The following is a 27,308-nucleotide window of genomic DNA, read 5'->3' as shown; positions in this document are numbered from 1 at the left end:
TGTAAACAAAAAAGGACTTCTAAACACAAAGTAAAAGTTCCTAAAAGTTTCTGTCTTGAAAGACTTGTTCCTTCCCCCCCCCACCCCCAATCAGTGCATTTCTCAACTGGGAAAAAAACAACATTTTCTGAGAGATTTTTTTTCCACCTTTAATGGTATATAAGAATGCTATGTTTACTTTGTACATCTGGAAAATGATAAATTACACAGAGGACATAATCCTGCCCTACGAATTTCAAAGAATGGCCATAGGATAATGCTGCTTCTTATAAAGGCATTAATGTGAAGCAAAGGATTCACTGCTAGGAGTTATTATCACTTATTTGTATGATACTGGTGCCTCTGAATCACAGCCTAGCAGCAATTCCCACTGAAGCATCGAGGATCTAATGGCCCCATGCAGTGCAGAGGTAAGGATAAGGTGAGTGCACAGAGCCATTACCTTGGGAGGAGGAAGAGGCAGCAACGGCTCTGGCCCTTATCTGTAATAAAACCTTTCCATGGTGCTTTAACAAAGCTGGCAGGGCTCTGCCTTCCCAGTAGCTGGCAGGCAGCTTTGTGTTTAAAAGGATTGGGGGTTACATGAGTAAGTCCAAGCTATTGCCATAAAAAAATGTTCTCAGTCTAGCTTGAGTAATTGAGGATCATTACAGCCCCTATTAGCTGTAATAGAGCAAAAGTGCCAGACAGATCTGAGCATCTAAGAAATCCATAGATTTCCTAAAGGTGTTCATAAATTTTCCAAGCTGGTATAGCAAGCAGCTCTGCTATCTTCTGCCCTCTCTTACTAGGCTCCAGTGGCACAGCCACCAGTGCCAGCATTTACATTGTTATTTAGATAGAGACTTTGTACAGCCCTGTAGGAAAGCTGTGAACTTAAAATCAGGGAGTTGCAGTGGTCCTAAAAGATATTTGGGTCTTAATACCTTTGGGTGTGGCATGCTGAAAATTAGTACTCTCTGATTTACTGCAAACCATTTTAGGGAAACTACTGTTACTGAAGGGCTAGAAGAAATACCAAGCTTGTAAAAAAAATTTTTTTAAATGTGCATATTCACCTTTTTCTTTTAGGTGCTGATTTGTTCTAAAAGTAGAGCTCTCACTGATGTCACTACGAGAGCACGGCAAACATGGTCCTGAGCCCTAGAGTTTGTTCAGTTCCCTTATCTGTTAAATGAAAAAAAAATCCATAAAAGCTAACACCTCCCTCTAGAAATCAGCAGTTACTTACAGAAATCTAAGAAACTATCAGACCGTAATTCCTTCTCTAAGCCAGCAAGACGCAGTAAGCAGTCATCAAGACTAACAGCAGCCAAACTGTTTAACAATGTGAAAAACAAACCCTTGTCTTGATTAATCTTCTTGCATCAAAACTTCTCTCACTCCTTGGTTTTCTTAGCAGCATCGATCCACTAAGATCACTGGGAGGAAGGAGACTGACTTGATATTTTTCCCCTTACCATCCCTTCCCCCAGTCTTCACACAGCAACTGGCTGGGATCCCTGCCAGGAACAGCAAGCAAACTGGAAGCGTCGTTAAAGTTTTACGTGAATTCCTGGCTGACTGAGTACAAAGTATTCTCACAGCATGGCTGCTCCGTACCTAGATTTCCTGTGCAATTAATTCTATGCAGATTTGCATAAACCTCATCATTGCTCTATTTCAGTACAATGAAAAAGATGCTATAAATAATATATGCCTATAAATAATAATGACTATTCATTTGTTGACATTTCAGGCCCCTAAATACTTTGACTATTAATACCATGAATGCTCAATTTAACACTGTATTTGAGAGAAATCAGTAGAAGTCAGTGTGACAAAAAAGATACAGCAGTTTAAACTATGAGATTTGTATAAAAGTGCTGGAAGGATAAGTATGGTTGAAGGCAATTCAATTTGTTGATTGCTTTGCTTGCATGGTTTACATGGTTTGGTTGATCACTTTGCTCACATTTGGTTATTTTTATATGAGACCAATTGTCAAATTTGGCTACTTTTACCAATACCTGCTTGATTATAATACTTGGTATGAATGCAAAACACGATTGTGATGTTTCCCATGCAAAGATGTTTCTTGAAAATTACATCATGCTTTGGGAAAGATGATTCTTTAGAAGTTGCTACTACTGTAAGTATTAATCTACATCTGTCTTCAGTCCAAATTATAGCTTTAGCTTTTCTACACTCTTTCCATCATTCTTACCATGTGATGATTGCTGAAGGTGTGCCCATGCTTGTTGCTGGACTGCTTAAAAAGAAAGCCTTAAGTGTTTTCCTGATAACAAAACTAAGGATTTGGAAGTGGAGGAGGATTTGAAACTGGAGGAAGTCGATTCTGCTAGTATGGACTTTGCATCCTGTTACTCACCACTATGCTAGTCACCCAGTACAGAGGTTAACAGCTGTGACTGGTTGTTCTCTTTTGTAGAACTAAGCTTTCAGCCAAGATCTTTCAACACAGTTACAGATTTGTGATAACAAAGCAGAAAGGAGATTTTTTTTCCTCTTCATTTTGAGCCCTGCAGAATTTCCTTTTCTTCAAATAACCTGGTTTTGACAGTGTAACCACAGGAAGCTGTTGTTTACTCACTACTGTCTAAAGATGAATTCTCTGCCAGCAAACACTTAAATTTTGAATCATGGCATGCTGTGTGCTACCATCCACATAGAGATCTGGCTATTCTCACATGTCTGACTTCTAAAAGCAAATATTGGCATTCATATACTCCTTCACACGTAAAAAGGTTTCTGAAGCAACCTGCAATAGTGAAGAACATAAATATTGAAATGACACAAATATAAACAACTTGTACAAATTTCTATGTTATATCTATGAAAAATATTAAGAGATGCAAAAAAAAAAAAAAAAAAGTTAATCAACTAAACTGAATCAACTAGTAGAGCAAGTAAAATCTTTGCAGAAGCATTACTGGGGAGAGGAGGGGAAGCTACCAATATCAATAATCAGTTTCCATTTACTTTCTCCAAACCCCAATTTCTCTACAATTTTATCAGCATGCTTATAAAGACCTTTGACTCCATCTACCTTCTGCAGAAAACAGTCCTTAGTACAGATCAAGGCACTAAAATCTCTGAGACTTCACTGCTAATTTCAGTGTAAACAGAAATTCACACACATCTTTAGAAAAATTTGACTAATTTGACTAAAATTTGATGTAACTAAGGTTACATCATTAATTTTTGAAACTAATATTGTCAAGATTCCTTTATCTGAACGGTGGCTTGTAAACAGTTTTAAAATTAAGTATCCTGCTAATAAATATTTTTAAGCATTAATTCCAATGACTCTCTCAAGTGAATCTTATTTTTCTAGAGCTGACTTTAAAACAGTGTAAGTTATTTATCCAAAACATTTTTATTGGCATCTGTTATTCAGTAAAATTGTTATCCACAAAACTAGTATACAATAGGACCTCATTTTGAGGAGTAATACATTTATCTCCTTGTTATAACTGTTGTAGAGTTATTTTGGACTTCAACACTTTTGTACTTTATACTATCTGTTATATGTTATCATTACCCAGCTAAAGCCACAGGTCTGTTCCAAAAGCTCTTTACAACTTAAAGAATATCCTTCACTAAATCAGATTCACTGTCTCAGGTGTTTACGTGTACTTTATACAGCAATGTTTTTATATTAGTAGACCAACAGAATGTAACAGTATTTTTGCAGAGACAGAGAAGGAAGGAGGGGAAGCAATAATGAGTGAAACTATTAGGTTTGGCTACAGTATGACCATGAGTGTGGGGGCACATGTGCTAACATCCATAGTTCTACAGAAGTCTAATATTTCTTACTGGCTGGCTGCTCAGCACCATACACTAGGTTCTCTGCAGTTTTCCACTTTTTTTTTTTTTTTTTTTTTTTTTCCCAGTGGGCGTAAATTAGACACAGTTTAGGAATATACCTCTACAGTTGTCTCTTAGATGCAAATCTGAAAAACGGATCTCTTTCAGGCCCTTTTCCATGCAAGACAGGAATTTTCTTAGATCTTTGCCTAGTTATGAAGAAAAAAGAAAATCTGTGGGAAAAAAAATCTGTTCAACATTCATTTTCTTTATTTTCATCTACTTTGCTTCCAAAACAAAAAGTATTTTATTGGGCCCCAACATAACTAACTTCTGAAAGCTTTGTCAGCAGAGCCACAGAATGTATTAGTAGGCATCCATCTCACAAACTGTGTGTGCTGTCACCTTCCTTATCACACCAACAGAACGGGAATGTCCCACAGCATGGCTGCAGCCATGGCTTCCACATAACATTGTAGAAGGAGAGCTGCTCCGGGACTGGAGTCAGTGTCCTGCGATGCTCTTCAATGGCTCTTCCAATCTTCTTTACTACAATGTCAAAGAGGGGCTCAGCATCAGCTGTTAGAGGTTTGGCTTCAGAAGGGTCTTGTGAGAGATCAAACAGCAACGGAGGGTTGTGATGGGTCACGCCTTCCCCAAAGCATGGGCAAATTCCTTTTCCATAACAAGCTCCAGCCCCGGGTGGATGGAAGACTGGGGTCACATAATGAGCCTTCCAGATGGCCACACCTGGCAGGAAAGAAATGCTATGGCACAAGTAGAAGACAATAAAGGAAAATGGAAATACAGCCATTTACTAAGGACACCTCCTCTACTCACTACTTCCCTTACCCACAGCCATCAGAAATCTGGTTCTCTGTGCTCAGTACTGATTTTGAAGATGGCTGACATCAGAAATATGGAGAAAAAACAAAATCCATCTACTATAATACTAGACAGCCTGTGTTCTCACTACACCACCTAAAAAACATTTCTTGTATATTACTTATAAATATTTCTTTGCTGTGAGACACCTCCTACTGCCCAGAGTCACTGATACATTGTGCATAATGAGTTCAGGAATACCAGAGATCAGTATTGATAAACAGCCATCATACAAGAAATCTATCAGCTAGGAAGATGGCTATCAAGAGGAGGAAATGCTTGTTATGTTTTGCAGCTAGCATGAATCAAACATGTATACTCACTGTCCTTTTGGTGCCACCGCACTGCATGCAGGTAGGACCCACAGTAGTGAAACAGGAACTCGTGCTCTGACTGTTGAACTCTTCCTTGAAGTAAAGGCATCAAGTTCCGTCCATCGATTACTCTAATGTGATGGGGAGAGGGGTATTCAAATGGGGGCAAACCTGACAGAATGAGCTACATACTTACAATTATCCTTGCATTGGCTGCACCAGTGCTAGGGAGCTTGCATAGCAATTTGGCCATACATTTAAAGCAGCCATCAGCACACATCAAGCTAGTATTTTCAATCCTTAGGTAAAATGTTGTTTAAAAAAGAAAAAAAAACAATATTGTCAACTCATTCCATTTAGCAATATGTAAACAATCTGTATTTAGAGTTTGATCTGTAGGAAAAAGATCCTTTATTCAAGAAATCATTACTGATCTCAAAATTATTTACACACAGCAATTTTCAGAGGAGCTTCATGAAACCTCTTGAACAAGGATGTTTAAGGACTTCAGGAGGAATTTGGAAGTGTCCATAATTCAACAACTACAACTCTCCTGGTCATGTAAGCACCCACGGGCATATCTGTAAGAGTTCATCACTAATTTAAAATCTTAGATAGATTAGGCTTGAGGCAGAGGAATACATGTGGGAACATCCAAGGATGGTAAGTTTCCTAAGAAATTCAGTGACCTTGGGTAGTTAGATATCCTGTCACATTCTTCCTGTTGAAAACATCTCATTCAGTTAGTCTCAGTGTGAAGGTTTCAGTCTCAACTACAACGAATAATAAGCAAGTAAAAACCTGAAACAGTTTAATGTAGAGAAAGTTATAATATCACAGCCTGGAAGATGTAGTTGGAGATACGGTTTCAAGTGTCCTGGGAAGAAGTCAGCTTGTTTCACCCACATGACCTACATAGACACTGAATGACACACTCATCTGGCCATCTCCTCTTCATATTAATGGTGATTAAATATTAAAAGCTGAAATACTTTAGGCTGAAGTCAGTAAGTTTGTTTTTTTTTCTTTCTGTTGAAAAAAAATTTGAACAAAACCGAAAAAGTTTATCTTTCTATAGCTTCTCTTTAAATGAATCGCACACATATTCTGAAGGCCTATAAAGAGGCAATGGTTCCTCATTTAGAAATGACAATAAAATGACAAAGTCAAAAATGCTGGCTTTTCAAGACCTTGTAACTATCCCTTCGATCACTCATGGCACGTATTTTTTCTTCCATTAGAGTGGACTGGGAAGGTTGGAGAGAAGAAAAAAAAAAAGAGCACAGAAAAAACTTCTGAATTTCCTACCTGCATTTCTGTTCCTTTCATCATCACTATACCTACAATAGGGATTTTCTTCAGCCAGAGACCTTTATATGGTGCCCAGTGGTCAGTAGCCTGCTCTTTTTAGTTCAAGTGCTCAGCAAATACATTTACACACTTTGAGATTTCAGAATCTTTCCTGCGCTTATGAACTCTATAGCCTACACTATCTCCCTGTTCTGTGTTGTAGTACATCATTGCAACAGGTCAGCAAAAAACACTGTTTAATACCTACCTTATCATAAAAACACACACAAAATAACAATTGTTGTCATCACAATAGATGACACAGTGAGTATGCTTTCTTGTCTCCATACCTGTCCTGGGGTAAAGTTCCTCCAGCTAGATGAACTACGGTGGGATAGATGTCCATAAGGCTTGTAAGTTCATTGATAACTATGCCTGCAGGTAACACTCCTGGCCATCTAAATACTCCTGGCACACGGATCCCTCCTTCCCAGCCTCCCATTCCTTTTCCACCTGCAGTGAAATAAACCAATATACAGCAGTTCCAAGGCAATTAAATGGCTTGTTATATTTGAATGTACAGAAAAATCCACAATAATACACTGCTTATCCAGAACATTTAACTCTGTATTTCAGCCCTTCTGAAGTATGTGAAATCCAATGCAAAGAAAGTCTAGGAATAGCAAATCTTCCTTTGAAAAGCATGTACTCAAAAACAAGAAGCAACTTCCATCTTCTGTTACCTTCCATTTTGTGGTCTGCCTGCATTCACTTGTGTTACTGAACAGCTTCACAGTAAAAGAGAAGAGGAGGGACAGGAAATGGAACAGCTCACAAGAAGAAATACTTGATATTCTCTTTAAACATAAAGAAGATTTAGGAACTATTACCCTGGTTTAATAAACACCTTCAATTTTATTGCTTTTTAAATTGATTTTCTGTCTAGCCATCAAAATATGTGCATTTAACACTTGTATTTCCCTGTGTCTTATGCATCTCTTCCATATTTGAAACTGAAATTTGGACCTGACTTTCTCAATGCTTAATGCAAATCTCCAAACTCAGAAGCAAAAATTTGAAGCTATGAAATCACATCATATGCACCTTACTTCAAATGGCAGGGAAATGCTTTTTCTCCACTTGTTACTAATAGAAATTAATCTAACAAAGCATCCTGATACTAGCTGCATGAAGATTATTTATCTTACTGCTAATGCAGAAATCAACCTTAATTAAGGCGTTCAACTTGGCAAAAACATTGTCCTTGCTAGATCCCATCAGGCTGATGTATCAGTCTTGCCATCCAGAAAGAGAAGAGAAGCAAGTTCTCATGCAAAGATAGGAAATAAGAAATGACAAGGAGGACCAATGTATTAAATGAAAGCCCTTCCCTTTTATAAGGGCCAACAACCTCCTTCACTCAGCAGTACACAGCATTTACCTTGTGGAAGCCAAAATTCCAAGTCTTTGACTTCTGCTGTGCACTGGGGAAGTGCACAGTGTTCATGTGGGTTTTGAACTGGAGGAAGCCTGATTTATGAAAATGAGAAGCTGCGAAAGAAGTAGATGGTTCATCAGTGATAACAGGGCCTATGACCTGAATCATCCCCAAGTGCATGTCATCACAACTTGATGTCAGGTCATAGGATGAGGTGGTCTGACCAAGCAGGGTGGTAAGAGTGGGTGGGAGGACATACGATAGAGACATACTCTTTTGGTATGAAAAAGCCACTGTGCTACACACCAGGCTGAAACATGTCACAGTGGAAGGGAGATGCAGAAAGTAAAGGATAAGGTCCTCTTTGACCACCATGGTCAATGCAAATGGCATTTGAATTTTATGCCAATCATTGATCCTGGGTAGAGTATGAAAATATACGGGGACTAAGTTGTTGTTGCAAGTCATGGCACAATGTGCCCTTCTTACTCTATTACAGATTGATTAGCTGGGCAGATATGATTTCTGGGAGATAATGAGAAAAAGAAACAAGCAAATCAGGAAGAAATCCTATTGTGGAGAGAAGAAAAAATATATATATCAATTAAATAATGCCAGAAACGTGCATTTTTTTCCTGTAGCTTTTATTTGAGAAAAACAAATGTCTTATAGGTATCAAACTATAAAACATCTTTATCATAGAAATGAGTAATAATACTTGCATCTTACTGAAAGGAAAGATGACTTAAAGACTAAAACACCTTTGCATGACACCTATATTTCATCCAGAAAACAATGCAACTCATTCCATCCTTGACAGCTTGAGCAAGATAAATTCATTATATATCTGTTTCTAACCTTCACATAAAGTCATACAGTATTTCCTACCTTTATAGATACTATTCCAGCCACCTAGCTGGGCAGATCCATCCTGAGCCTCCAATTGTCCTCCATGGTCAGAGGTAAAATATGTGAATGTATTATTTTTCAAACCTTCCTTGTCAAGAGAATCCAGAATTTTGCCTTGAATTTAAGAAAAAGAGACATCAAGGTTCCTATTAAGCAAATAGAAAGAGATCAAGACATTTTTTTAATGTTTTGAAAAATAATCTCTTGCTGCACTCTAGGAGAAGTTTTTAATAGTTTAGACTTCTGCAGATACCTTGGCTTTATTATTTTTCCTGCTGTAAAATACACTGGTATATGTCTGAAACAAATCTTTCTTGACAAATACATACCCACCATCCAATCCATTTCTTCTACGTTGTCTCCATATAAACCATGTCTGCTCTTGCTCAGAAATTTTGCCGTGGTGAAAAGCGGGGTATGAACATGTAGAAAGGAAACGAAAAGAAGGAACGGTCTGTGCCTGTTTCTTTAAAAAAGAGTTGTACACTTGGAATATTAAAAAAATATATATATTCATTCATGCAGACACACACATTGGGTCTAGACTGTGCCCACATCCAACATATCTCCACTGATTGTGGTTAGCAGTTTTCTTATTGCATAAAAAATAGGAAAGAAATAACATGTTCAGTCAAACTGATGATTGCTTTAAAATTCTAATGTGTATACAGGCATAACATGTACAAAGTGCCTACATGAATTAAATGCCCAACTCTGATGCCTTTTTAATTGAATGCAGCTGGATGCAATCTCATATTTCATATTTATACAGCTTTTCTAACAGAGTCACTAACAGTTTTTAGTATATTTGTTTTCGCAGTCTCAAAGAAAATAACAGTCACTTTCCCATTTTAGATAAAGATAATTGATACACAGAAATAATTACCCAAGGCTGTGCAGGCAGAAGAGGAACTTGTGGCTAAAAGAACATGGACCATCTTAACTCAGCTTTCTTCTCAAGTGTTTGAATGTCATGAAAATGAACTTCAAGTGTTTTTTTAGATTTTTAGCAGGAATAATTGTGTAATGTGAAGCAATCCAATAAAGTGTTTTACAGGGTTTTTGAGAAACAGCACAGATGAAGCTTGTAGAGTGAAATGTATAATTTAGCTGGTTAATCTTGGAGCAAATGTATTATTTACAGATTACAGCATACAGTGAGTTGAAACAGTTTCCTAATCATATATCACTTGGTTAAAATGCACCTCATTTGCTGTAAGTTCAGATTCAAGACAGTGCAACTAAAGTGCAAGGGAATTGAATTTCTAACTACAGAACTTTGGTACAAGTTTCAAAGCAGTTATCAAGACACAGCTCTAGTTTCTAGAGAAAATACCCTACTGCAAGAGCCCAGAACACCCTGTTCCCTTTAAAGAAAACTACAGACAACGAGTTACCTTTCGATAAATGACACTGCCTCCTTCAGCATGAGAGAAGCAGTCCTCTCCAGCCTCATCGGCTGCTCAGTGATATCATGATTCCTCATTAGAATACAGTTCCAATACTGCACAAAGCCATAACTGGAGTACCAGGAAATGAAGAAAATGCAGCCCACCAGAGTAAAACAGGCAATTATCTTCCAACAGATGGAAATCAAACCAGTCAGTTTTCCAGCAGTGAGAGTGAACACAGCAAGTGCAATTATCTGACTGTAAAGCCAAAGCCTAGCTTGAAGGGCTGCATCCAGCTCTGGAGGTTTGTTTTCCTGACAGTTGCTTAGAAGCGTGAAAGGCATGCCGTAGAAGTAGTCAAACCCATGGTTTAGAGGATGGTGGCAGTGATCATTGACAGATTCGCAGTTTACACCTTGATGCCACTTCCCTGAAGGTTTTAAAGCGTGAAATAAATTAGAGCATTAATATAGACTGTAGCATTTTTAGTCTTCCTGCAAATATGAGTATTTTCTCCCCTCTGTCTTTTGGAGGATTCATGTCTATGACTAACGGATCATTTTGAGTGAATATAATCCCCAGATTTCCTTCATACAACTAGATCATTCTTCAAATGCATGGTAAAACGTTTTCACCTACCTATCAGTCCTGTGGTATAACCTTGTTTCTGTAGCAGCCTTGCGAAGGTTGTTTCATTCGCAGGGAGCCCTCCTGACCCAGCGTTCCACTGCAGGGCTCGATACCGACCACTGGAGGCCATCCCTGACAAAAACAAACCAGGTCATTTTGTGCATGCCTTTCCCTCTATGCATGCAGAGGCTGGGCTGCTCTTGTCAGGCTCCGAGTTAGGTGCTGCACCTGAAGCCAATGAAGCCCCTCAGAAGATGTAAAGCAAAGCATGTCTTGTAGGCACTCATATCACATTATCAATACTGTATCTAAGTACTCCAGGTAGTCAGGAGTTATATTTTAAAACAAATACAGTTTGACACCAGTTTTACCATCAAACTGAGAATAAATCAGTGGTGACAGTATATAGTAAGTTTTATTTTCTGCTTTTCTGAACAACTGCGATAAGTCAGTCTCCCTGTTCTTCATCTAAAATGAGAGATAACAATTTCATTTCCCTATCTCAGAATGATGTATTGAATATATAAATACATTAAAAGCTGTGATGTACTCAGATCTTAGAGTAATAAGGGTTATATGCTTAAAATAAATTTCCTCACCATGTATCTTTAAAGTTTTACAAAAAAGCTTGATTTCATTGTTGCTAAGAATTTGAACAGGAATTCCTACTCTGCAGGTGTAAACCTCAAACTTTTGGTGTAGCCACAAGGGTAGACTAAATGTCTTCTCTGTATAAACTGTAACTGTGGAAGTCAAAGGCAAGTTGCAGTAAACATTAAATTAGCATGACTCATGCTGGAGATGTAATGACTACAGCAGTGACATGCTTAGGTGAGACAGCTCACCCAACACATACACTGATTTTGCGCTTAGTTCTCCTAAAGTATATGATTTTCCTACATAGCTACTAGCAAGAAAAGGATATCTATAAAGTTCTCCAAAAGATGCTTAAATAGGTGTAGAGTGGATCTCATGTTTTATTTTCAGTGGAGTTTTGTGACTTTCTGCACTATGGTGGCACTGAACTTGCCATTTTCTTTGGAGACCCTTATTTCAGCCCCTCACTTCTAATCATCACTGCCAAGAGGACTGCCAACAGTTAGCACCATGCTGTGTTGTAGTAAGAAACTGACAGATATTACTCATGTTGTTAGCATTTCTCCATATTAATCTATTTGCATCATACACATCTCCCACATCCCATAAAGGTTAAAGGTCTGTCAGCTAGTGAGGCAGTGGTTCCCATTCATAAGTCATTTCTGAATGTCTTCAGTTTGAGCCTGAAGTTTGAGCCACTGGCAAAGTATTTTCTATTGCAAGTCAAGGAAATAGCTGAGTTACCTTCTGTTCCAATACATATTGTAAGTTATTTAAAAATGGGCCCAACCTGATCTGATGGGATATCGGCCAGTGAGAAAAGCTGCTCTGCTCGGAGTACAGAGTGGAGCTGCAGCAATGTGCTGAGTAAGTTTCACTCCTTCTCTGGCCAGACGGTCAATGTTCGGGGTCCTAAACAACAGTTTCACGTTATTAGAAGCAAGGTAATATCAAACTTATTTTAACAGATTGTCAAGAAAAATTAGAGATTTTGAATAGTTCCTCAAAAAGCTCTTTTTTTGTACATGCTTTAGGAGTGGTGGGCTGTAGCTACCGGAGAATCCATTCTTGGGACACAACCATAGAGTGTATTTGGCAGCCCTGAAAAGAAACTTGGAAATTTTTGGCACTGTTTAGTTTGAAAATAAAACTGAAATGGAAAGACCTACCTAGAAAAGGATGGTACTCCTCTATTCTGATACTTCCAACAGGACATTTTCAGCAGCCCATCTGCATCTTGAATTTCAGAGTTCATTGAGCCGGAGAATCTTCCTGGGCATCTGGAGCTCTTGCAACCAAGACTTTTTTGTTCCATGTTGATAACACATGCTATTTATTTCATAATACCTTTACATACTGACACTTGCATGGGACCCCAGCTCTCCCAGAAGAGTGGACTACAACATCGCAATGAGTGTAACAGGCCTCTCAAGCTGTCTTCAGACACTCATTGGTCTGTACAACCATATTGACATCACGTTAGAGACCTATGCCCAGAGCATCATAACAAAATGGTGCTGCACCTCTTGGAGGGCATCAGTCGAGGCGTGTAAGAAGTGCTCCCGATGACCATTTGCTCCAGCTTTGCTTTTTTAGTTTTGAGGGAATGTAATCACTAGTTTTGAAGGCATATCATCATGTAACGACTCATGTGGGTCAGCCCACAGGAGATTGAATTGGACTGTATCAGTGGAGGCAATGAGCAAGTGGATTCAGGATTCTGGAAAAGCACTCGGTGGATAGAGTAAGGCTAGCATATATACAAAAAAGAATGAAGAAATTCATGCATGAGAAGGAGAGAAAACAGTAACTGTAATGGCACTCTGATAAAAAGATTAAGAATGCTTCTTATTTTATAACTAGGTTTAATTACCCAAGACAGATGTTTTATAATGTTAAATATATTGTACCAAGAGATCTTTTACCTTATGGTATTGTTCCCATAGCAGCCTATATCTCCAATGCCAAGATCATCAGCCACAAACAGAAGTATATTGGGTTTAGAGTCCATAGCTGCACTCATGCCAAATGTGTTCCAGAATAAACATAAAGTCAATGTCGTTAGGAGGTATCGCCTGAAATACAACAAAGTAACTTTTTACATATATGACTTGTAAGAAGTTGGAGAGAGCTGGGAGCTGCCATCAAGAAAACTGAAGCATGGAACACAAAGTGGTGGGAAACTTCATTTCCCAGCCACACTTTCAGTAGGAAGTGGGAGGTTAGAATTTTACTGGTTCCCTTTCTTCCATCTCCAGCAGCTAGATGACTGTAGTCAGAGAGGCTGCAGTAGAGTCATAGAATCAGTAAGGTTGGAAGAGACCTCTGTAGCCTTTCTAGAGCTCATGGAGCAAGGAATAAGGGAAGACTATCCTCTTAGTCATTTGGCCTAGGAATTTTCTTCTGGAATGGGTTGCATATATTCTAAAATTTATCAGAAAACTCTGAAGAGCTGAGAAAAAAACAATACTTCTATGATTCTATAAATTCTATGAAAATTGGAGTTATGTTCCAAAGCCATTTTGGCATTTTCTGAATATTTTGCCTCCCGTGAATAAAGAAATTTAACCTACTTTTGGAACAGAGCTGGCAAAAATTAAACAACTCCATGCCCCTCAACTCAAGAATACTTAACTCGAAACTCTCCTACTGGCATTCTGAGCTGCCACTTAATTAGTCTCATACCAGAATCACCTATATTAAATATCTGACAAAAACAAAATTTTTTTTTATATATGCATATCACCCTTTTTTACATAGGTATGTCCGCTACATTTGAAGCTACATACTTCTCCGAATAAGTATTCAAAATTGCTAGATCAAAGGTCTTAAGGTCTAATCCTGGAATGGTTTTAACTTGCAGAGTTATCACTGAAACACATACTAATTTTGCCAGACATAGGGCAGTAGCAACTCTATAGCACAGAATGAGAGTGTTTTCAGTGTCCTGAAAATCCAGAATTTGCAGTCTTGGAGCAAAGATCTTACATAGAAAAATATGCTTTTGAATGAATAAATAACCAGATAATAACAAGATTTTTATAAATGTAAGAGATTAGAGAACTCCCAGTTGTAAATAAGTAACCAGCAGCTATAAGAATTTAATCATTCAAGAGCAAAGTTCCTTTTTTTTTTTTTCAATCTACTAATAAGTTACAGCAGCGATTTGCAGACTTGCGATGAAAACTTGCTTTAGGAGCAGTTTAGAGCATTCCATTCTGTACTTGGATTATTTATTTTAAGTAAAGGAGACTCTCCTATTTGCAAATGTCCTATCTCTGAAGAGTTACACAGTGCTGTACTGGTAAAATGAATGCTTTCAGAGCGCTAACTGGTTCAAGCTAAGAGCAGCAAGCGGAGGTCTCTAAAGAGCACTGGAGGTCTCTAAAGAGCACTGGAAATAAACAGCCCCTGACAACCCATTTCAGTTACTGAAACATTCTTCTTTCCATGCTGAGTACAAGAATAGTCATTCCCTCCTCTGCTCATCACACACAAAAGGGAAAGAAAAAGAAATAGGATCATGAAATCTGATTTCACTGCAGCAGCATCCTAGTGCTTTGTTTTCTCATGGTGCTAAGATGGATGATGGTATTTTCTGATCCCAGCGGTAATCCTGCCTGTGAATTAAGATTGGGTCAAGGACAAACTCCATCTCAGGTAACCTACTGCTTATAGTTCCAAATCTATATACTAAGATGCTACATGGCATTACAGTGCATTATAAAATAACCATGCTCAGTGCTCAAGGTGATCATCTTTCAGCAATACCTGGAGAAAGAGTGCAAGAATGCTTAGTTACTAAACATTAATAAACCTTGAAAGCAATATGGTTGAAAGGAAGTAGATCATAACACATGCATATATGCGTCTTTTCAGGGTTACCTAGAAAACTACTCAGCAGATTCTGGAAACGATGATGTTAAGAGGCACAGCCAGAGAATTCCACTTGGGAGACAGACCTCATTGTTTAAAAACACTAAGACATTAAATCAATATGTAGTTATGATCCCAAGAATCCTTTTGGCAGCTGATTGATTCTACAAGGTCAGCCTAATGAATCAGGTAAGAGCAAAACATTTGGAAAACACTGTGTAGCAGGTTTGTAGCACTGTACACAGTGTGTAGCACTGTGTAGACTAAGTACCAGATGTAATATGGGTTTACGGCACAACTGAACTCACATAGCTTTATTGACAAACAATGATCTTTGAGCACAAGTTAGATAACCACTGGCACAGGCAATCAGATGCTGAAAAACCTACTGGGTTGTAAAATTTTGGCTGCTATACCTGCCTTAGAATTATTTTCTATGGAGATCCTGCTGTGCTTAGTGCACACCCAGAGAATTAAAGAATTAGGAGATTATAGCATCCTTCTGTTCAAGAAATCTGCACCTCCTGCATGATTTCACAGGAAAATGAACACTATATGAGAGCCTGGCACCTTAGACTACTTCTCTAAAGGCTCGTACAAAGGGAGAAGCCATTTTGGGACAGTGTAGGGTTCACAGTTAGGGAAGAGAGGAAAAAAAAAGAGAAAAATAGTGACACAATTTTTAATATAGTTGAATTTCCTTCCTGGGGAGGGATGAGATCAACAACAAAGGCTTAAAGCAGGCAAAACCTCATAAAAAATGGTTCATTTGAACCCTGGATTGCTTAGAAAAAGGCAGGCCAATTCAAACAACAGCATTTTAATTCTGCCAAGTACAAACCAAAACATACAGGGAGGAACAAGAAATCTGTTCACCTGAACAGAATGGCAGCAATGGCTATGCAAGGTGGGAGAGCAATCATCTCCTGCTAAGATGTGATTCTGAAAACAATTTAAGTTTATAATAAACTGTAAATTCACCACAAGCCACTGGTGTGATATTGGAGGAAACAAGGACTCAGTCAATCTTTACATGTCTTTACAAGAGAAAGACTAGTGAGGTGGTTTTGCCTCAAAGACACAGCATTGGTGGGAACCACACTGCGTATTGACCAAGGCTTGATTATTCAAATTAAAGCTTAAAAATTGGAGAAGAGATAGAAAACAGCACATAAAGAATTCAAGAAAAGGAAAAGAATGCTTTATATTGATAGACCAGAAGCTCAATCAAAAAAGAAGAAAAAAAAAGATTGATTAGTGCATAAATTCATAAGGAGAAAGCACAAGTCTTCAGAAAGCTCAGCATTTTTGCTGAGACAGACCCGTGTCTGGAGGGTGGAGTTAGACAGGTACAGTATGTGTTACCAGCTAGTGAGGTGATTGACTATTGAATCATGTTTTCAAGGAAAGTACAACATAATCAAGACCACATGCCTAAACTGGAAGAAGAAAAAGATATAAAGAAACACACATTATGGAACCCAACAAAGGGGCAAACAGTGGAAATTTAATAATAAGCATGATTAGAGCAACAAGCTTCTATATGTGTGCAGATGCCCATAAATCAACATCTATTTGTCATCACTACTGGCAGATTCCATGGTACCTTCATATGACATCTTCTTTTCTAAGCTACTTGTAAGAGCTTAATTAAAACTAAGTTTAACACTCTTACCTAAAGGATTCAAATAACCCAAAGAAGATGGCCCTGGCCTGGCCTTGAAGAAGCTTCTTCTCATCAAAACCTTTCTTTTTGTATTTCAAGATTTTTCTTAGTTCTTTCCCTAATAGACCTTCCCTCTACATAAGCTCTTCTGCTTATAAACCCAGATTAGTTTTAAAATACTAGTTCTATAGTTCACTTATGTCTTCACATGGAGAAAGGGGGTGCTGCACATATGTGGTGGTACTAAATTATTCACAGTAGGAGTCTCTCCAGATAAAGAATCACTGGAGGTAAGCATGGATTCCCCAAAGTCCAACAGAGCTGGAAACAAGCACAGTGTTACAGTTTATCAGTTTAAATGTAACCATTGTTGTTACTATTTTATTTCAACTGAAAAGTTGTCAAACATCACCATTAACTAAAAACATTATTACTTCATTTACAACCAGGAGATGTACACCCTAGCAGTTATGCAGCCTAATATAGCCACATAAAAAGTCATGGGACTCTATGGTAATTCAGGCTAAATACTCAGGTAAAACAAGGCCAAATCCTATGGAGCCATGAAGAGCAGGAAGTGACCAGCACAATTTTGTTTCAGTTGTTTGTATCCACAATTTAGTCTCTTCAACAACTGATATTGCACACCACTCTGCCATCCATTTCTTCCTCCAAATTTATCAGCCATTGAGAAAGGCTTAATCTGTTTATTCACTCAGCATCCCAGGAATGCTACAAAGCCTCTAGCTGCCTAAACAGTCACTTGAAGAGATTTAGCAAGTTTTGCTTGAACTCTTGCCAGCTTCTTCGTGGCTGCTTACAGGTGGATCTAAATGATTTGCAACAATTGCAAGTAGTTGTATATGACTTTCTCTATGCAGCTACCTCTGGTTGTGCAGTCCCCATTTTCCCCAGGATTGCTTTATAGAATGCAATCCACATGCCTAAGCTGCTTGAAGATTTAGTCTTTTCACCCCCCAGGGCACTGTGGCCTCAGACAGTTTCCCCCATCCTCAGAGTATTTCACTTGTTGATTGTATTCCCAGATTAAGAGTCTATCCTTCTGAAATCTCACAGCACAGGAAAAAGAGAAACCTCCATTTCAAAACTACCTGCCTGGACCAAAATAATACTGTTTTGCTGCAGCCAAACAAGTCTCATGTCTCTCCCTAGTTTCCAGGTGTGGCAACACCACCACTCACTCTGGGGAATCTACCAGAGTATAAAGGACCATCCCATCCTTAATAACATTAAGAGCCACACAGCTTTAACAGTAAAATTGGAAATACATTCTTGATAGTTAAGCTGAAAATCAGTAATCGGTAACAGCAAAACATTTTACTTTCTTTTTGTGTTTTAGTTTTCTGACTTCAGATACTGAAAGAAATTATTACACATCAAAGTAAAGCAAAAAACCTGCAGCACTTCTAATTCACTTTTGTTATATTAAAATAAATATTAGGAAAAACCCTTCCAACAGATGTGTGGAGCATACCTTGCACATGTATGTTACTACCTAGCAATTTGCTGAAAATAAGCACCTGTTTTCTACCTTCTAAAAAAATATATTACACAACAGGTTGATCACATTCAACAGTATATCCGGATATAATAAAAAAAGGCTAGTTTCAATATACTTTACAGCTTTGGAAGAAACAAACTCAACATACAACTATGCTGTTCCACCTTGTCCTGCCTTTCCTCCCTGTCTCCCGGAGTTTCCAGGCATGTTCAGGAGGGGAACAGGCAACAAGCTAGGACTGAAACAATGAAAAAAAAATATCTCAGCTGGCCTGAGCAGTCACTTACTCAGTACTTGTGGCTAGTGAGCCAGAAAGTGACACTTTTCATCAGCTATAAAACAAGAGATGTCCTTGAAAAAAAGGATGAAAGTATGAAAATTTCTGAAATTGAGAGATTCTCAGTGGTTTTTCTTCCCTCCTTCTCCATTCTGCATTCTCAGGGAATCAATTGCAATATTGTTCATTAGGAGATTTAATTCTTACCAGCCCAACTAATACTAGCATTACTGTCCATTACTGTGATTATACCACTGTGTTACCACCTGGCTTTATACTTCATCACTAACCAAAACCATCCCAGGAAGCAAGCTGGGAATGTTACTTTTTAACAGCTATCCTGTGCTGGCTGGTAGTGGCACAGCTTCCCCCCCCCCCCCCCCCCCCCCCGCGGATGGAAATAGTCTAGCAAGGCTAGGCTACAAGCTCATGTGCTTCCACTTTGTTGCTGGCAATCCCCGGACTAAATGACCTAATTGTGCCTTCAGGCTTCAAAAGACTCATCTATAAACATGCATGTTTCCTTACAGCTGAGATGATAGCAACACACAAGCATGGAAAATCAGAGATAGAAACGAAGAAAATGGATGAAAGGAGGGACAAGTATGAGCACTGCTGCTGGAAAAGTAATGAAGATAGCATGAAAGCAACCTGGAGGCAGAATATACTTTCTATATGGTATCCTAAAGCCATGGTAACTCTAGTGAAGATAGTAATGAAAGCAGGTTAGCTGCCTTTCACCACCTAATCCACCAAAAACTTGAAAGGGTTTGGTTTGAAACATTAAGTAGGAAGAGAAAATAGAGATGACTAATTACTGTATCTTCCCCACCCTTGTTTTTGATATTGATGATCTGATGAGTCAGATGCTTCAGAAGACAGAGGCCCTGGTTATGCTCTGCTCCAGAGGTTAGAGGAGGAAGTGAGCAAGAACAAAGCAAAGATGCATATTTGCTTTGAAAGCAAGACGATAGCTGAGAAAAGCAGAGTTTCAACTAGTTCCTTGTTTCAACCCTCCCTTCCCCGCAGCTTCTTGCCGCGAAACAGCCGCCCGGCCTCGGCTCGGCTCCAGCCTCCAGCAGCACCGCACCTTCCGCGGAGCCGCTGCGGCCCCGGCTCCCGCCCGGCCCCGGCGCCCATCTGTGCCCGTCCCCGCGGCTCCGCGGCGGGGGAAGAGAGGCCTGGGACCGGGCTTACGGCCGAGGGCTCCCTTCTGCGGTCAGAGCGGCAGCGAAAGCAAAGTGCAGTGCTGCCGCAGGGGAGTGCACGCAGTGAGCAAGGGAGGGAGGAAAATTTCCTCTCCCGGGGAAAACGGAAAGAACTTTAAAAAAAACCCTAAGCAAAACAAAACCCAGCCGCTCGGTTTATACTCTCTTCATACTCACTCACGGCAGGAGCTTTGCTCTCTCCATTTTCTTCCTCTCAGACTTTCTGGTGCTTCTTTCTAATGAGCAGTTTTCAGAAGCGTTGCTTGTATTTGTATCGGAGTAATTGGTGGGTGCCAATCTCTTTTAAAAATCATTTCATCCTTTCTGGCACAAGGGAGAACTTCCCTGCCCACTGCTTAAAAGTGCTGGATAAGGAAGAAGTGTTTTAAGTGGAAAGAGAAGAAAAGTTTTAAAGTGTAGTAGTATAGTGTGTATATATATATATATTTATATATATATAAAGTAAAAATCTAGTATTGTATATTAGCAAGACCAAGAGAAAGGGCATTAGTGATAACTGAGCAGTAGATGCTAAATAATAAATCATGAGAATATAGGATATGTACCACGCTGCATAAAAAACCTTGGGCTCTGGCTGGAGAAACTGCCTGGTAGCTGGAAGCAGGATGGCCACATCTAATGCAGAAGGCAAGCCAATAGCCCTGCTAAGAGGGCTGTAATCCAGTCAAATTAATGTGGCCGTGTCACATGGGTGTGTGGATACCAGTTCTGGAAGCTTGTCTAAATCTCCACCGTATTTTGTCATGCCATTAACTTAGCAGCACACTCGCAGCAGGCTTTGCTAGCTCTAAGGCTGTAGTTATGTGGTCATCAGCCAACATACAGAGTGCTGTGCTTGAAACAGTCTCATCTCCCTGCAGCTCTGTCTGCGAGCTCTCACTGCTGACAGCACTGGGATTTATGCGGCTGCACAGTCTGGCTTGCCGTACAACTTTGAAGGACCACAAGAGCCCAGGACCTCTGGTTTTATGGGGTATATATATTTACGGTGGTTTAAAGAGAGGGTACAACTGCATCATACTAAAATTGATTGTATAAACTGCTTTATTTGATCAAAGTTAGAAGAGAGGAATAGAGATTCTTTGTGTAGATGTACTATTGGGAGTTTTAAAATGCTTGCAGGCCAAAATAAATGTTAATATAAAATATCACTGCAAGGTGCAGAAATCAAACAATCAGAACTTAATAACTAGGCCTTTGTAAATCCTATTTATGGTAGAAGTTCACAGTGTCACCAGCTGGTGCAGTGTATGAATGTCAAGAACAGCAGTAAGGACTTAAATGTTCATCTGTGTATAATAAGTAACGATTGCATTGTTTTCTTCAAAAAACAGCAACTTCTGCCCAAAGAAGTAATTGAATGTATTTGGCTAGGAGATGCTCACGGAGTGGAGCAAAGAAATGAGAGTGAGAAAAAGGAAGGCGCCTTCAGCACAGATAAGAACAAGGAGGCTTCTGAGGAGAGAAGGTATGCTTGAATGCCTCAAGGAGGAGATAAAAAGCTGCATAAATGCTAGAGAGGAGATTTTTATGAGACTTGGAAAGAATGAGGTGAAAATTGTGTAATGTAGGAAGCAGCAGAGAGTTCCTAGATTGCAAACCAAACCTGAAGGAAAGGATCCACTTTGCAAAAAGACACAGTGAACCTTTTTTGAACCTTTTGCCTCATTGCCTCCCCCCTGCAGATCTGATCACAGTGTTTCCTGTTCTCATTGATAGCTCTTACCTGCAGAAAGCCTCATTCTGACCAGCCAGGAAAGTCCCTCCTTCACCAGAAAGACCATCTATTTGACGAGTTAAGTTTGCATAAACATTTTAGTAGGTATTTTTGTTGATTTAAATCAGTTTTTGTTAGCCTACATTATATATTGTGGTTACTTTTATTTCCACAGAACTGAAAACTGTATTTTTAATGTTAGAGGCATTGCCCTACTAGGCTGTCATCCCCAGGGTTGTTAATTACGTCTTTATAGGTAGTGATTTCACTGTTTTTTTCTTTAACTTTTGTTTTAACTAAAGGGATCAAAATCCCTTTAGCTTGGGGTTTACAGTAGGGCTGCTATATTTTTAGTCCTTCAAACCAGTCTGTTTAGCCAGCTCAGAGACATGTTCACTCTCAGTGACATGCAAGCCTCCAGGATACAAGTATAACCGGTAAGACCAACTTTAACTTCAGCCCTCCAGCCATCCAAACGTAATGAGTGGGACAGCTGCAGAGAGCAGATCTGATCTGTACAGAAACTTTCATGTTTGCAGAAGCTGTTTGCAGCTTCAGGAAGAGCCTGCAAGTGCCAGGAAAGAGTGCAATGTGACGTGAGATCCAAATTAGTAGTCTCTTCGCTGCCGTATGTAAGAGGCCCAGTTCCAGTTCAGGACCCCGTCACACAATGCAGAGGTAGGATAAGCTGTGCCCCTACATATTTGTCTCTGCCCAGTGGCTGGCAAGGATGAGAAATATTGCCTGTCTCAATGAGCAGCATTAAAACTTGTGTATGGCTTTTGTGTATGTGCATTTCATGCTTAAAAAAAAAATGCACTAAGAATGTGTCTCCTGATCACATTAGCTACTGGGCCCTGAGTGCAGCTCACAGCCCTGCCCAGCACTTGTCAACCCCATCCCGGCAGTACTTTAAACAAATCTCTGTATACTTTAAACAGATCATATTAATCACAGTCAAAATCTGATAAACACTAGACACAGAAACTGAATACACTGAAAAATTCTGTTTGGTTTTAGAAAGGGAGAAATGGAGCAGGAGGAACAAATAAACCAGAGGAGACAGAATGAAGTTACAGATGATTTGTAAAATACTTTGCTTTTTCTCTGCCGTGTTCTTTTATAAGTAGCTACTTTTTTTCCTATATATTTTGACCCTGATATTAGGTAGTTGAAGATGTGCTTGTTTGTTATGTCGGTTCAATCACTATGCAGTTCATCACCTCTGTGTTGTCTCCATATAAACCACTGCTGCTCCCAAGAAATATGTCTGTGCTAGAGTTTGTAGACATGTAAAAAGAGATCAAAAGGGAAATAATCATTGCACTAGTTTCCAAATTAAAAATAATAATAATAATGTTAAAGAAAAGAAGAACTTTACGTACTTATTATTACTTTCAAGTTATTGTTCCTCTTTAAGAGGAGAGTTTATATTATTCATCGTACAATCATTAGAATAGCAAATCATATTAAATTCTGGAGGGGATCAAAAGTGAGTGAATCCTAACTGCTTTGCAAATCATATGTGCTTCTGAATTTTTAAACTATTTCCTTTTGTCTTCCAGTCACATATGGAGAAATCCCATCACAGTGTCTATATTCCTAGCTGACAAGCCAACACTGATCTGCTGAAGCCCAGGGACTGATTTATTTTATGGCACTTGAGCACTTGCTCTAAGTAGTACAGCCAAAACTGGGAAGACTAATAGGTATGATGAGCCCTTCCTGCAGGAGCTGGACAGAGAATAGAAAAAGCTTCCATACAGTTCTTACATGGATCAGTAGCTCAAGTACAATCAGATGTGACTAAATTGTTGGGCCTATGATCAAAGTGGGCATGAAATACTTGCCATAAGATCTGTAGCTCTGGAAAGCCAATCTGTTTTTGTCTTTGCCTGAAATCTTTTACAATGTTATGGTTTTCTGAGCAGAAAAAAAAAAGTATTTCTTTGAGTGTACTCTGGACATTTTGTTGAGAAATGTGAAACTTTTCAAAATTTTTGAGTGCCTGAAAACAGCTAGCAATCACAGAATGTTCAAGGCTACCTTCTCTTTTGAAGTGAATATATAATATTATCAATAATATAGAGTCAGTTTTACTCTTGAATCTTGGTTTAAAAGTTTACTCACTGATCATTCATTTCTCAGATGTTTAAAGAGAGAAGCAAGACATTCCAGAATCAAAATGATATATTTGCAGAGAAATACACTTTAACTTTCAATAAATAATGGTACTTCCTTCAAGATAAGGAATGAAGTCCTTTTTACCACCACTGATTGTGCTGTAATTTCACTGTTTCTCATCATAACACTGTTCCTGTATTTTACGAATGCATAACTTGACAAGTAACAGACAAAAATATGTCAACCTCAGCAAGGCAGCTCACTGTTTTCCAGCTGACTGAAATCAAAGCAGTAAGTCTGCCTATAGTAAAAGTGAGTTTAACAAGGCCATTCATCTGCATTTAAAGCCAGAGCTTCACACTGAACACTCTCTCCAGTCCTGGAAGCTTGGTTATATGACAGCTATTTACTAAATGAAAAGGCATTGCATAAAAATGACCAAACTCATGGTCTAAAGGGGGCTGACAACGCTCATTGTGGGTTTCACAGTATGCACCTTGATAGTGGTTTCCTGAAAATACACACTTTTACAAATGTTATGAAACAATACTTTAAAATAACCTTCCTCAATTAGAATCCACTAACTCCTAGCATTTATTTTATTTTCCTTGATAAGCATCTATGGAAGTTGGAGGACCTCTGTATGGCCCTGTAAAATGGATCGCATTCAAGAGAGGTATATAAGAAAATCTGGTATTTGAAGATGCGACACTTCCAAGGTGAAGTAGAATCTCTCCAGCTTCCTGCTAGGAAATGGAAAAGAAAGCATGTGGTGAGCAAGGGATAAAACAACGTTCTTGTCTTACTCCTATTATCTGGACAGATGCCATGGACAGATGAAGTAAAGAGGTTGGGATTTAAAAAAATTTGGAATGATACAGGAATAAATCTCTACAGATACGTAAATGGATGTTAATTATTCAGTATGTGAGCTTTGAATTGTGATAGAAATAAATGTAGATTGATTACATATGTGCTTAATATCTTTTTTATGAAAACAGTCAGCATTACTAAGGGCTATCAGACCAGCAAATAGCCCTTGAAGAAGAGTGTGCTGTTGGAAGAGCTACCAGGTAGCCAAGATATCTTTATGTATCTTGTGGATATAAGTAGCTTTAAATAGGAATTATGAAACTTCATGGAGTGAATAAACATAAATAATCAGTTTATAAATACTTTACTAATTTTAGTAATGATTGATAAAAGATGAATGGACTGCCTAATGCTGATTTTCTTTTAGCCAAATTTTCTGCTGTTCCCCATACTTGAAGAAACTCCACTCTGTAACCAGCTTGTAGGCTATTGGTTCTGAGTACAGATTCAGCATGTGTTTGAGTTTTGGAAGTATCCAAGTCTTCTGCTGAGGTTAGTAAAGTCAATCATAAGAAAAAAACATCCTATGAAGGAGACTGAAGTGTATGGATGAGAGAAAAAAGTTCAGCATCAATGAGGTAACAATACTAATCAAAGGCAGATCGTGAAAAGCGTGATACTAAAGTTTGGTCTTTATATAATATTACTACTCATTTACTTGGATTTACTTAGAGATTAAAATATTTTTGGTTTTCTTTTTTTAAAGAGGGAAAAAGTGCTCAGACAGTTAGAAAATATTATTATATGACATTTTAATGGAAATTATGAGGCAACTTCTTGCCCACCCCTGTGCTGGGGGTTAGGTTTAGCTTAATTGGTGCTAATAATGCCAAGGTCACAGGTTCAATCCCCCATGTGGGCCACTTGCTTGAGACTAGATGATCTCCAGAGGTCCCTTCCAAACTTGCAATTAAAAGGTTAATGTATGGTGCCAGCTAGATTCTCTGTGTTGCTTCGTGGTCTCTACAGAATAACCCTCACCTGAAATACTGAAAACCAGGCATGGCCTTGTTGGTTGTCACGTGTTGAAGTCAAGCTGAAGCACTTGGCTGATGTATGTTCATGACTAGCTTGAAAAAATATTCCAGCTGTTCTGACAGAAGAAGAAGATTCAATGTAAGTATTTTAAGAAAAGTAATACTTCTTTTCTTCTTTAATCTTTGAAGATATTGTTTTCAGTATTACACATGGATTTTTATGCCTAATTTTGAGTGAAAGGAGATTAGTAGATTTCCAGCAGCTTAGTTTGCATGTACAGATGTTGTCGGGTACTGTACTGTCCAAACCTTATCAGTGTCTAAATTTATAATTTGGCATGTTTGGAGTATGCCCTTGAAATCCAGTCTCAAACTTTTTTGATTTATGTCATCTCAGGCAATGACGAGTATAAATGCAACTAGATGAAAATTGTATTATGGCTAGGCAGTAAAAATCTGTTTTAGCAAGTGACTCGTATTGAAATGGTAGTGCATCCATCAGGAAGACAAAAAGAAAAAAGAAATTTGGACAGGTTGATTAATATTTGACAGGTTGGATGTTTCCAAATCTTGCTTTGAGCGTATTATAACTTCTGAAGAATCTTCCAATGTGGTATTTCTGTTCCTGAAGGACCAAATCTACTAATGGTATCACTTGACAATCTGTTTAATTGAATACATAAGATGCATAGTTTTGATGCACATCTGTTTGATGTGCATCTGTACCTATTACAAGCATGAAGTAATTCTTGTTGCTATAATATTTTGGCAAAAGTGGTTTCACTTGAAGAGAGAACTGATGAACTGCTAGTCTGTAAACATTTATTGTCCAATACTAATGTCACGATCTCTTTTTCTGCATGTCAAAGCTTGCTAGATTGAATAACCAGCCCTTCATTGCTTTCCTGTGCTGTCTGATTCCTTAAAGAAATGCAACTGATACAATATTTCTCTTGCCTGACAGGTTCACCATACTGCCAGCACCTTCTCAGTTTCATTGCTAAATTACCCACAAATGTAAGCAGGGGAGTGGAAATCACAAAGATACCGAATTTTTACATGTTCTGTGAAATTCAGCAGCTAAATAGATAAGAGACCCAAATTACTTCTGCCAAAACAAGGAATGATAGACTGTGAGTTTCACAGTCTGTTGGCAAATTTCAGAGTTATGTGATCTGCTGATCTGGAGATTGTTTGAATGAAGTGTAAAAGCAAGGCTGTGGGTAGGAGGAGTAGAAAATCCTCAAATATATTAGGGAATAGGACTGTCCAATATCCATCAAAGGTCAGTTTTCCATTCAACAGGATTTCATTTCATTCAAAGGCAATGAGGTATTATTAAATTAGGTATTTTAAAAAGCACACAAAAAGGCCTGGTCACAGAAATCACTGGCCAGATGCCTAGCTCCAACTGGCATCTGCAATTGATGTCAGTGGGACTTCTCAGTATGGGAGTGGAGGAAACGATCTGTTTTGTTCCTCCAAGTATTTACACACTGAAATCATTGCAGCAGCAAGCTCTAGGGAGCTTTCATTAAAGGCATACAGTTATTTGTATTTTAGAGCTTTATTTCTGAGGATTTCAGTTTGACTGGTTAGCTTTTCTTGAAAGAGCAGATCTGAGAAAATAAAGTAGTTATCAAACTGTTGACTGCTTTATGGGATGAACAAATTATGATGCACCGCTCACAAAAGTTGTCCTGTAAACCAGACATTTTGCCTGGAATTCTGCCTGGAGAGAATGAATAGAAGTCTGTTTAGTTTTACTGTGTTACTTACA

General features: G+C 38.6%; 1 protein-coding gene across 3 annotated transcripts; it reads right to left on the bottom strand.

The window, feature by feature from the left end:
• Positions 1–4,061: 4,061 nt before the first annotated feature.
• Positions 4,062–20,123, bottom strand: LOC134139911 (arylsulfatase D-like). Of its 3 annotated transcripts, none has more exons than XM_062574719.1 (10): positions 19,994–20,123; positions 13,193–13,342; positions 12,058–12,179; positions 10,680–10,802; positions 10,047–10,470; positions 8,979–9,115; positions 8,629–8,763; positions 6,653–6,815; positions 5,022–5,143; positions 4,062–4,563 (listed from the first exon to the last, which is right to left on the bottom strand). In XM_062574719.1, the coding sequence occupies exons 2-10, from the start codon at positions 13,288–13,290 to the stop codon at positions 4,196–4,198; spliced, it is 1,692 nt and encodes a 563-aa protein (XP_062430703.1). In that variant the 5' UTR covers positions 13,291–13,342; positions 19,994–20,123; the 3' UTR covers positions 4,062–4,195. The 3 variants fall into 3 exon arrangements, with proteins under 3 accessions (XP_062430703.1, XP_062430687.1, XP_062430694.1); XM_062574703.1 differs by lacking the exon at positions 19,994–20,123 and adding an exon at positions 19,699–19,819; XM_062574710.1 differs by lacking the exon at positions 19,994–20,123 and adding an exon at positions 12,437–13,017 and having other exon boundaries at positions 13,193–13,280.
• Positions 20,124–27,308: the final 7,185 nt, after the last annotated feature.

This window comes from Rhea pennata, chromosome 1 (assembly GCF_028389875.1).
Source record: "Rhea pennata isolate bPtePen1 chromosome 1, bPtePen1.pri, whole genome shotgun sequence".
NCBI classification, from domain to species: domain Eukaryota; kingdom Metazoa; phylum Chordata; class Aves; order Rheiformes; family Rheidae; genus Rhea; species Rhea pennata.
This window is presented reverse-complemented; position numbering and strand designations above follow the sequence as displayed.

What these genes read in the sequence shown, in the direction of transcription:
- LOC134139911 (XM_062574703.1), bottom strand. Translation starts at nt 19,748, where the DNA reads ATGGGCGCCGGGGCCGGGCGGGAGCCGGGGCCGCAGCGGCTCCGCGGA. An exon ending in CTGGAATAGTATCTATAAAG is followed by an intron (nt 6,816 to 8,628) that starts GTAGGAAATACT and finishes ATTTCACTGCAG; the next exon opens with GTGGAAAAGGAATGGGAGGC. An exon ending in GCGGTGGCACCAAAAGGACA is followed by an intron (nt 4,564 to 5,021) that starts GTGAGTATACAT and finishes CTTTCCTGCCAG; the next exon opens with GTGTGGCCATCTGGAAGGCT.